The sequence below is a fragment of the Corylus avellana genome, chromosome ca7, assembly GCF_901000735.1.
Source record: "Corylus avellana chromosome ca7, CavTom2PMs-1.0".
In the NCBI taxonomy this organism is placed as follows: Eukaryota; Viridiplantae; Streptophyta; class Magnoliopsida; order Fagales; family Betulaceae; genus Corylus; species Corylus avellana.
Window position 1 is genome coordinate 24,975,859 of NC_081547.1, and position 12,162 is coordinate 24,988,020.

At 36.2% G+C, this 12,162-nt stretch overlaps 2 protein-coding genes across 4 annotated transcripts; both read right to left on the reverse strand.

Moving 5' to 3' along the window:
• Nucleotides 1–699: 699 nt before the first annotated feature.
• Nucleotides 700–6,107, reverse strand: LOC132187717 (DNA-directed RNA polymerases II and IV subunit 5A-like). Of its 3 annotated transcripts, none has more exons than XM_059602126.1 (5): nt 5,980–6,099; nt 4,135–4,375; nt 3,076–3,255; nt 2,265–2,378; nt 700–1,001 (listed from the first exon to the last, which is right to left on the reverse strand). In XM_059602126.1, exons 2-5 carry the CDS (start codon nt 4,333–4,335, stop codon nt 876–878), a joined length of 621 nt encoding a protein of 206 aa, XP_059458109.1. In that variant the 5' UTR covers nt 4,336–4,375; nt 5,980–6,099; the 3' UTR covers nt 700–875. The 3 variants fall into 3 exon arrangements, with proteins under 3 accessions (XP_059458109.1, XP_059458110.1, XP_059458112.1); XM_059602127.1 differs by having other exon boundaries at nt 4,135–4,337; nt 5,980–6,098; XM_059602129.1 differs by having other exon boundaries at nt 926–1,015; nt 5,980–6,107.
• A 3,513-nt stretch (nt 6,108–9,620) lies between these two features.
• LOC132188805 (transcription factor FER-LIKE IRON DEFICIENCY-INDUCED TRANSCRIPTION FACTOR) lies at nt 9,621–10,924 on the reverse strand. The gene is made up of 3 exons (XM_059603356.1): nt 10,475–10,924; nt 9,835–10,209; nt 9,621–9,725 (listed from the first exon to the last, which is right to left on the reverse strand). The coding sequence occupies exons 1-3, from the start codon at nt 10,922–10,924 to the stop codon at nt 9,621–9,623; spliced, it is 930 nt and encodes a 309-aa protein (XP_059459339.1).
• Nucleotides 10,925–12,162: the final 1,238 nt, after the last annotated feature.

Below are 12,162 nucleotides of genomic sequence, written 5' to 3' on the forward strand. Positions count from 1 at the left end.
GAATGTAAGGTTTTTGGATTTCTCTGCTTTAAAGTCCCACTAGAAGTTTATGAACAGGAAACCCAAGGATTTGCACACAGTTTTGGGGAGAAGGAACTCATGGTATAGGAATGGAGAGTTGTGGCAACATATTTAGTGGAACTGGTGTGGCTAGCTTGGGAGAGTTTGCTTGGCTTTGTACCCTCGATGCATTGTTGAACAGTGGTGAGAAGATAAAAAGAAAAAAAAAGAAAAAACCTTTGGCTCGAGTGGAGAAAAACTGTAGCCCAAGATATTTTGCTTTTGGTTGGCGTCTATTGAAATTGAGGATGCCCTGAACCTGATAAATTGCCCGTGGTTTTGGATTTTTTTCCTTGAAGATGTCTTCAAACGGGTTAATTGGCCAAAACTGACCCTTAATCCTTCTCCTTTAAGTGACTTTAAGGAGTTTTAATTGCAACCTCGACATATGCTTTTTAAGGTATAACACAAATGTGACTAACACTTTCCTGAATCGTGACAACAAACAAATACACAAAACTTATTACTGATTTTTTGATAAATAAAAGCAGATTGCATGGGTTTCGAACCTAAGACGTTGAGGAGCATACACAAAACTTATTACTTATACGGATATACCAAAAAATTATCAGCATTAGACCTAACAAGATGAAAGCACACAATTAAAGAGGCTACTTAATACCACATAGAGAAAAGGGATGCACAACTGATCAGAAATACCCATAAATAAGGTCAAAACAGGGTTCGTCTTTAAATTTTCATTACAAAGTCGTTGAGTTTGGTTCTTTGGCCATTTTGACATAGGCAATGAACACTTTCCACTCAGGTCCGGTTACAACACTTTTCTCGGCAAGTTACTAAGATGTAAGAAGTACTTATACAACATAACGGTAAGTGACATATCGGCCTGCAGTCTCGCTTGGCCGGATTATCTTCACGACTTGTCCACGCTTCAGCCCATAATATCTCGCGACTGGATCAGTCACTTGAATACGAGGCAGCTGAACTCAGTTTACTCACAATACAGACAGAAAATGTCAGAATCTGATGGGATTTGCAACAGAAATGCAAAACAAGATATGCATTGTGAAGACTGACATCTCAACACGAGATCTAATAGCAAAAAATACATTATCTGAATTATTAACTAACACTGATATACCAGTTGAAAAAAATTGAAATGAACAATGAGTCAATGACTATGCCTTCATCAGAGAATAATATTTCAATCATTTGAAAGTCTCAAGTGTGATAACTAATTTCCTCTTAAATGATAACACCTGTCTTTACAACAAATACTTTAATTATTGAACTTTCAGACAGCTACTTGAAAAGTAAGAGAGTCATTTGTAATTTCCCTTTAGTTATTGATACCACTATTTTCGTACAATTAGAATAATGTCAAGATAAATTATGTACCGAAAATGTTTATCAAACGTGACCACGGCATGAGAGTTTCCTTAGTGATTTATCTTTAGCAGAAACTTGAATACATGTCTATATCCTATATTAAAGCCACATGCTGATCGTAACAAAGAAATTCCCAACTGAAAATACTAACATTTTCTCACAGAATTCAGCAACGTAGGCTTGCATGTATTAACAGATTTGAGCTAATTTTTTCAGTAACAGAATCCATGCGTAACCTTTATGCAAAGGCCAAAAAGCATCTGTATCATAAATATGCCTCAAACCCAAAGGTCCATCATATTACAACTAGTTTATAACTTAGTTTGACAAGTTATGTCTACTTCTTAGAGTGGACTTAGGAAAATTTATAGATTTGGGGCATTGAGATAGATTATATCAGCGGCACCATGCATAACGCACACTGCAAACAACCAAAGGGAATCTGACTTGGTAGGACCTAACATGCCCAGAGAACCAAACATACATTCAACATCACTAACCTAATCACTAGGGAAAATTTTGGCTAGTTCTGCTCATTAGCTCTATTATTACCCTTGGCTTCTAAAGCTTTACTGTATTTCAAACTAATATGGTTGCAGACTAACCAATCTCTAGCACAGAGTTGACTCTCAATGATTGATTTTGCGTAACAGTAATCATTACGATCAAACAAGATTGCATAGAGTGGACACATAAATAATATTTTTCATGGCATGTTGTAAGCAGGTCATGGCCTGTGTTGCATAGTGCAAGCCTCTGGTCTAAGCAACTAATCTTTTAGATGCTGACAAATATTACTCCCCGTATTTTCCAAATTTTTACAATTTATAAATGCAATTTTCACATCCACTGACCTGAGTTTCTTTCACGGTGTACCTTTCCAGCAAAGTTTTCTTCTCCTCAATTGTAAGTACCTGATGCTCAGGGACAAGAACATGCTCTTTAATGTTTATCAACAATTCTGCCTCCTGTATAAATGGTGCTATTAGTGAAAAATCTAAAAGGAAAAAAAAATTACTATCTTCCAATAAGTTCAGGAAATAATGCATGCTAATAACTGAAGATGTGATAAATGTCACTGAATAATAACGTAAGATCAATATCAAAATCAGAGAAAATATTGACACCAAGCTGCAGTTGAATGTGTCACAGATATCAAGCAAATCCTATCGAGTAAAAACTCACAGACAGAAAAGCAATGGTTCATATGTCATAAAATGAACCATTTACTTTGTCACATTTAGAATAGAACCAGCAGTTCAAATTAATGATGATGATAAATCTGTTTAAAACAAAAGAAAATATAACAACAAAGACAATTTCTTCCACACATCATTTGATCAAATTTCTTCAACCATCAAGGTCACTGAATGAATAAACATTCAAGTGTAATTTCTATGGTAAAAGTATATTATTCAGATGAACCTAGACATCCAATCTAACCATTATTAATTTTTGATCAATCAAATTAGTACGATCGTCATGTTCACTTAAATAGATATACCATTAGAACCTCAAAGGTCCTCGGGAGATGTGCAAATTAAGTAGGCCATCACAATGCCCTGATGTCTGTGATACTGAGAATCCTTGGGTAAAAAAAATGCTAGACAAAAAATCAACAGCCACAATTTTGTTCTTCAACATCACCAAAGCACTCAGTTTCACCTGGAAAACCTCCAATTGGAATTTTGTAGAAATCTCATTTATGGAGCTCCGAGCAAAAGGAGTTAAATTATGCTGAACGACCAAGATTGCTCTGAAAACATTCTCTGACTTCATTCGTTGGGAGTAAGTCTTCATTGTCTTAACACCAACCTTTGGTTCCTCAGGAAAGAAAACATAGATCTAACATACAAGAGACAACCAATAAGAAGACAAACAAAGGCATGGAGAGAAGAATACATGGGCGGTATGTTTCATACTGTCCAAGCATATATATGTCAAGAAACTATGCACAGAGAACAATTGTGTCATACAAATTGATCTAGCTCTACTTTCCCTAATCCCAGAAGAACTATGGCAACAGTTAAATCACTGACAATAAAAATGTGAACGCCTTTATGATGAAAAAGAAACGGCAAGTATGGGGAAATTTTGCACAAGGAAAATTTTAAACTATACTGCAAGCAAGAAAAATTTGTGCACATGCAAGCCAATATCTTTATATTAAGGAGCCACTCTCCTTAGAGTTTCATATCTTTATTACGGATATAATCTTATCCTTAGGCACTGATATAAATAATAATGGACCTAAATATCAACCTGCTAGACCAAACTAATAAACAAGAGCAATCAGAAATCTACAAATTCAACCAAGAAAAGACCATTAGAGTCACAATTCTTCCAAATATCACATCATCCACACCATGAAAAATTTTCATTTCACTTTATGCATGGGAAACGGGGAAACCACTTGAGCTTCCAGGTCATCAACGGGTTTTTAACTTGCCTACATCATAAAATATACAGACACACGGCACTACAGTTTCCTATAATTCCCCTTCAACCCATTAGTGTAAAATCCCTATGTGATCAACTATCAACCCCACATTAAACTCCACGTACCCAATAATCAAGGGGTGAAAAGAAGCAGAGCCTCTCAGTCACATTTTACTTCAAGAAAAGCAATATAATGCTACTGCTACTAAAACAAAAAAGACTCAACTACATTAATAAGAATCACAAAAGCACGAAAAATGTAGACAAATAGAATTGAATAAATACCTGATCAGAGCTATCGTTTCGCTTGGCTTTATTGATAACAAGGTCTTCCCTTTTCATGCTCTCACCGTACTTATTCCTGAACTGCTCTTTGGTCATGTCAATCTCAAAGTCCCCAACAAAATATCCCCGGTCCTTCAGCATTTGCATCACTGTTCTTCGAATCCTGAAAAGCCTATTGATTTCCTCGTCCGACAGCGTCATTGCTTCGTTGATAAGTTTGCGAAAAGAGCTTGTTAATCACCTAACCCAACAAAATCTTCTTTTTTTTTAATTATCTTTGTCAATCATAATACTAATTTAAGTTTTGTGAGCAATTTCAGAATCAATATAATCTTTTTGAGCAACATATGACAGAAAATTAAAATATTTTTAAGCACCCTCCAAACCCTAAGTGGTTAATCGATGGCCAAGAGCTTCCAACGTACAAAATTGGGTTCACCGAGATTCTTAGAATCAAGAACCTATATAGTAAAAGTCCACATATCCCCCCCCTCCCTTCCCCCAAGCTAGCAAAAAGACAAAAATGACCCTAACAATTTCTCAATAAGACAAAAATAAGTAATCAAGATGTATACATCTAAAGCTCCAGCTAGATGGAATAGACACACTGGTAAAGATTTTGAGTTCTGAACAACACACCTAGAACAGAACAGGTTTCTTACAAGCGAAACCTCCTTCCTCTAACTCATAAAATGAAAGCCGAAGTGACATAAATCAGGTAAATGTGACAATTTCAAATTTTCGAATATACAATGATAACCACAAGAAAGTTCCCACTATAGGATGTTTGATCATGCTTTTAGACTTCTTAATTTAAAGACGAATCAGGGGAGCACACTTCAAGGAGAAGATCCACAAACCCTCCTAAATATCACTAAAAGTAAACAAAGCATGAACTGAAGAGGGCAAAGCATTGAAAAAAAAGTCAACTTTACTAATTTCTTTCGCTTCTCCTAAAGAAAAGTCATCCGCTTTTTTTTTTTTCTATTACCAAACAACTTTCCTCACTTCTCTCACAAAATATTCAAATCTCATTTTACATTTCTATCACATCAATCACTTCTTATTCAAACAAAAAACCCACAACAAAACTCTTTACTAAACACACTCAAGGATATTGGCGATTTGCAAACACGCACACTGAACATCATATGCTACTGTTGCACAGCCTCAGAATTTGTCACAGCGGCCGACATTGACAATTGATATTATTACAAAAAATATATATTATAAGTACTCGAGATATCAATAAAAGCATAAGACACCTCATGTACATAGGAAGTATACAAAATAAGCCACCTAACAAGTAGGGGGAAAATGAAAAAGAAAATCATGATAACTATCACCAAAAAGAAACAAAAGCAATTGATTCAATAGGAGCTCAGGAAAAATACAATCAAAACTTATCACGGCATTTGAAAACGATCCATTCAATAAACACCAATTCAAAGAAACGTACTTTTTAACTTACTTCAGAATCCGATTCAACTAATTATCAAAAACCCAAAAAGAAAAAAAGAAAAAAAAACTTCCTTTTATATTATCTTAATATCTTCTACGGTTTATCTAGGCATCCAAATCCACGGTTACAGACCCAAAGAGAAGGGTATTATACTTTGCGAATATATTTCATTCTCACATGACTTCGCTCCATAAAAACACAAACATTTGCTTCAATAAAGCAAAATTAAACACCCCATAACTGGAAAATATACAGTAAATATAAATAAACAATAATATATGGGAAACCTGGGCAACAGAATCGCACAAACTGAAAACAAAAACATTTAAAACATCGGACAATTGAAAGTGAAAGCAATAAAGGTGTTACTGATAACTGCTTACCTTTCACACGAGTAATCAACGTAAAGAAGCCGCCGGAGCGAGCCGACCACGGAACAGAGAGAGCGAGAGAGAGACAGAGAGAGACAGGGAACGAAATAAGAGGTAGTAGGGTTTCAATTGCTGGTGAGAATTGCGCAGCAATGAAGCGACGTCGTGTGGTACGTCTAAGTAATGCGGCTTAAATGAAACCCGGATTCAGATCCCCTGGAATTCTTAGGAGAATTTCAATTTCTGAAATTTAGATTTAAGCCATTCATTTTCATCTAAGAGTCATTATTTTGCCACATGTCTCACTATTAATAAAATAATAAAATAATGATGATTATTAATATCATTAAAAATTTATTATTATTTTATTAGTAGTGGGACACGTGGCAGAATAATGACTCTTGGATAAAAATTGATGGCTTAGATTTGAAATTTCAAAAACTAAAATTCTCCTTGGAATTCCAGGGGATCCGGATCCTATAAGACCCACCATGTGTGAGCCCGTAGGTAGCCTCATTCTTCTATTTTTTTTTTTTTTTTTTTTTTTAAGAAAAAAAAGTAGGTTGGAGAGACCAATTGTGGTTATTTTACCTAAGTGTGACCATAGTAGATAACACCTACCCACTGAGAGCTGCACAGGAAGGGCCTAGACGGTGGAAACCGCAGGCGCTCCCTCAAATTTGATTGAGTCATAGCCTGACTCAGTCCCACCAGGACATTAATGAGAATCCAAGGTAGTTAATACTAATAAGACATATGTTGTGTGTTTGTTTGATTTCGGTGGAAAAGAGTCAACTCTGTTATGTTTCTTTGCTTAAAATTTAATTTTAGATATTCATTTGGGGCAAAAAAAAAAAAGATTTAATTTTTGGACCGCTCTATTGATAACATATTTGAAATTATATTAATCAACATAATGAATTAATATTTTTATATGTATTGATGATACTTAAGATATTAAACCTAAATATATACTATTATAAAAAAACAATGAAAAATCAAATTTCAGTTTTTAATTTTAATAATTAGGTCTTTAGGTTTTTCTCTAATTTTAAATAGGTCGCATTATTGCTTACCGTCAAATGAATTAACAGTATGACATGTCAGCCTAATTAATTAATGTTACATAGCTCTTTATTTGGCACAATTACTTAAAATTTAAAATCTATCTTTAAATAAAAAAAAATTAAAAAGTTACAAACAATTTGAAAACAATTGGGCATTGTTTTTATGATAGTTTTAAGAGTCTTAGAAGCGAAAGAGGTCAATTTTTATACGAGTTAAGCATGTGAACATTATCATATTTGAGCTGACTTTATACGAGTATGTATTGATCAATATTCAAGCAAACTTTTTGTTTACAAACAACTCTTTTATTAATCAAATCAATACTCAATCGAGTTTATTTGAGTCAAGTTTATGAGCAGCTTAGCTCATTTAAGACGGCTCTAACCAAAGCGGCAAAGTCAATGAAGTTTAGAGGTGGTGCTAGCCAATGTTTGATATTCAGCCTTCTTACTCGAGCGGATAACAACATAGAGAGTTGCTGCTAAAGGTTGACACCTCACCTAGTACACCGTAACAAAATAAAACCAAAACACTGAATAATAACCAAATTCTCTAAAAATTAAAAAATCAACCCACGCCTAGACCGCCTAACCTTACCACGTCGGAGAGAGAAATAATCAGCCGTGAGAGAGATTACCGGCGCAACCCAGCCCCTGACCCACGGCGGGTCTCTGGTAAAGACCCGCCTGATCCACGGTACCCAGCCCCCTGCAACCGGGTTCCGGATCCCTGCGGTCCGGGTTCGTTAGGAATCGATTGTTGTTGTCTTGACATACGAGTCACAGCCAGGCAGGAAGAGGAGAGATCAACGACGGAGCTACTAGCCATGGGTCCGAAGGGAGATTGGAAGAAAAATCCGATCTTCACTCTCTCAAAGAACCATTCAGATTCCGAAGCCATGGGTCCAAACCTGTTTGTTCTCCCAGGTTCTGAAGCACTATTTTTTTTTCTGCAGGGGCTTCTGACCGCTCTCCTATGATCATTAAACTTGCAGATATGCCTAGATTTAAAAAACCATTCAGATTCTATAATTTTTGGGTTGATCACCCACACTTTCTAACTTTGGTTGATGAAGTTTGGAGAGGGGAAGCTCTGGTGATTCTTAGAGAGAGAGAGAGAGAACCTACGGCAAGGTGGTCGCGTCCGGGATTCGGCTGGGCGGCGGCGGCAATGGCGTGATGGGTGAAGAAGGCAAATGAATAGTTTTTTAAAATGGGCAAATTTGATATTATCCGGTGTTTTGTTTACATTTTGTTTTCTTGAAATTTCTTGTTCAAAGCTGAGGTGTCAACATTTGACTGGTGAGCACAAAACTTATGTTTTGTGCAACGACGACGTAGAAGTTAAACTCAACAAGATATTGATTCTTACTATGCTACTAAGATTTAAGGGATGTGCCAAGTAAGAAATAATAGCTTGTGGTATAGCATTTATCAATGGGCCTTTAAATCTAAGAATGAGCCCAATTAAAGTGAAGACCATGAAATAGGCCTATAGAGGACTAGAGTGATAATGGTAGTAATTCAGTGAAGAAAGAGAGCTGAGTCATTGGCATTGGGAACAAACCTTGTTGTGCAACCACATATTTGAACTTATTGAACAAAGCACGTGGTGCCTATTTAAGTTTATATGGTTTGGGATGAAGATGATAGACTTAATTTGTGAGAAGAATGCTCATATTCCTTTTGTTCAGAGGAGAGGGGGTGGTGGGTTCAATTCTCTTAAATGGGAATAAGGAAAGGCAAATGATCGAGTTGCGGACAGAGGAGTGGCAGAGAGATGGGTGGTCGATTAGCAGTAGTATTCAGCGGAGGAGAGAACTGATGTGTTTGATTCTCTTAAATGGAGAGGAGAAATTTTATTGATTCATGTAGCGAATATGGTGAGATTTAATGTTTTCATTTTAATTCATTTCAGTACTTCACGCTGATATGTCTATCTGTTATTAGAGATGATACATACCAATTACCAGGCTCCTATATATAAAAATTATTGTCACCGATTAAATTAACCACTTCAATTATAAACTAAACGAAAACAATTGAGGCTACCAAATTTTATTTAAATTTACACGTCAAAGACCATATTAACTCATCTTTAACAAGTGACTTGTGTACACGTGTGATAGTAGATGCTATTTGATTGGTGCTCATAATATATAGCATTACCCAACCATGATTACATATCATAAAAATTAATAGGTTGACTTTTTTCTATTGGAGGGGTATGTGAGTAATTTTATGGGTCTCTCTTATGTCCCTAAAAAAAATGATGTGATTTTTAAAATTATTATTTGATTAAAATTCAATAATGATCAATCACAAGTCCATAGTAACTTTAAGAGCTACATTATTCTTAGAGGGACACGAGAATGACACAAGAGAGACTATTAGCATTATTCATAATACGAGGACTCGTCTCAAAGAAGAAAATGCTTGGGATATTATAGTTTATACTAAAATTTTCTTATAGAGACACATTTCTTATGGACGGGGCTATATAAACTCTCATAACCCCATCGCGCTTCTCTTTTGCTTTCTTATTAGCACCATCGCTCGGCCTAAAAAGAGAGGGAGAGAGAGATATTAGGCAGATAAAGGCGTTTTAAATGCAAATCCTTGGTTCACGAGTGCAGCAGCAACCCAAAGCTTCAAATTTGGCAAGTTCATGTCCCCCTCACTATCTCTCACCTGTTGCCATCAAAGAACAACCAACGATCGAGTTAGATTTCTGAACAACTGAAATTTTAAGAAAAAGGGAAAACGAGGAATTATTGGGAGAAGAAATATTGAAGCATACATTTAACGTGAAGGTGAGTACAAATCTCTCAGAAACTGTGGCAAAGTTGGAGCTCTGAACAACGAAGCCGGCAAGAGACTCAAGCGCCTTGTAAAGTGACAAAGCCACACCGCCTCCCTTCTCACACACCAATCTCACGTAAAAGTCTCTCTCCTCCACCTGAAACACATCGATCTGCATGATGTTCTTGCAGATCGGATGGTGTTCGTTTTGCAGGAGTTGAATCTTCTTTGGACTTTCTGTTGATCCTTGATATCTTTCCGACCCCAATAAGGATGCTTCAAGACCCGCAATCTCACCTTTCAGCTGCTTAGCCTTCGTCTGCAGCTCTTGCACATACAGTAAAGCATCCCCAACAATGGACGCCTTGTCCATCTGCACATGCCCAAGGAGCATCGTTAAATTTGGGGGCAAAAGTTAATTTTTTTTTTTAAAAAAAAAAAAATTGGGACCACCCCTTGGCTTGGGGGCTGGGAAACCCATGCCCAGGAGTAGTTCCACCCATATATATATACAATCCCGCCTGCAAGAGTCGGGTATCGGCTGAGTAAGGACTCAAACAGCTAATCTTGTAGTATTAACTAGACGAGTGGACAGTTCGAACTAATCCTCGTAAACATGGGAAACAAAATAGACATACTTTTGTTATGTTGGGAACCAAGGAACGCAAAGCATAAAGCTTCTCCTTCATCCTTCCTCTTCTCCTCCGCTCCGAGATCAAAGTCCTCGACCTATCAACCTTCGCCTTCTTTGTCGGGGTTGTACTCCTTGTCATGGTGGTGGTAGTGGTTGCGGAGGAATCCTCCCCGTCAATATCTTCTTCTTCCCCGCCAAAATTCGGTAACGAATCAAACACGGAATTCGGGTCAGATGCCATTGTTGTAGCATTGAAGTTGTAGATATCTCCCGGAATCGGATCAAATTGGGTATCCACAAAACATCCATTGATAAGGTCGGTGTCAAAATTAACAACGGGATCTTTCCCTTCTCCTCGGATCAAATCGATGCAGTGAATGAAGTTGGATTCGTCAACAAAATCGTGTAACTCAAAATCGTTCATGTGCACCAGGGAGTTTCCAGAGGCATCCATCCCTATCAAATGGTCTTTGATGGTGAATACATCATGGTTCATGGAGACATGCTTCAAATGATTTATATAATTTTGGTGTGAACGGAATCAGACCAAAACTGTGAAGGGTTGACAAAACAATCATCATAAACAATTAATGCCCTCCAAATAATCAGTTGGTGGTATTTAGGTAGTTTTTATAAGTTGTCACATCTCTCTCTGTCTCTGTCTCTTCTATTTCATTTTTTTAAACATTCTAAAAGTCAAGACTATTATATCTTTGCTAATCTTGGCCCGAAGCATAGTAGAAAATGGCACAAAGAATTGATAGGGACCGATGCATTGGACTCAACAAATTAGTTTTTGGGAGAAACTTCAGAAAGTCTTCATTAATTTTTAGTCATTTTAACAAGTACTTTTTAAATTTTTAAAACTTTTACTTAGGCCATTTAGGCTTTGGTTTGCTCTCACTTTAGACATTTTTAACGTTAAAGTCAAACAATTTAACTTTTTATATCCATTTTACCCTCTCCAAAACTACGTCGTTTTGTGTCCTAAAACTACAACACCTACTCAGCCCAAAACGACGTCGTTTTGGGTTGAATTGTAATGTAGTTTTGAAGCCCAAAACGGTGTAGTTTTGGTTGAGGGTAAAATAGATATAAAAAGTCAAATTGTTTGAATTTAACATTAAAATGGTCTAAAGTGAGAGCAAACCAAGGTTCAGGGGGTCTAAGTGAGAATTTTAGAAATTGAGGAGGTACTTGTCAAAACGGCTAAAAGTTCATGAAGGCTTTCTGAAGTTTCCCCTTAGTTTTTTTTTCTCGCTATTTTAACTTGTAATGTAACAAAAAGTGCTTCACATCCGGCTCAATAAAAGGATTTGTTGAACTGCTACGGTATTCAACAAATTTGCTGAGCCTTGTAACTTAACAAATCCTTTATATTAATAATGAAAGTAGTCTTGCTCTATCTCTTCCCTGAAAATAGGAAAAATAGATTATATATATATATAAAAGTAAAAGTGAATAACTAAAATGTTGAGTTGAATATAGTCATATAGGTGATTTCAAAAAGTTGATAGCTAAAATAGAAAAATTAATTTTTTATCTAAATATTTGTTGAGCCAGATGTGAGTGCTCATGTTGATTGGAAAACTATTTTCTCGAATCTAATTTAGTCATAGCCTGATCCAGTTTCATCAAGATATGAGTAGAACCCATCGTAATTTACACTAATCATGACATAGAAATTCCCAT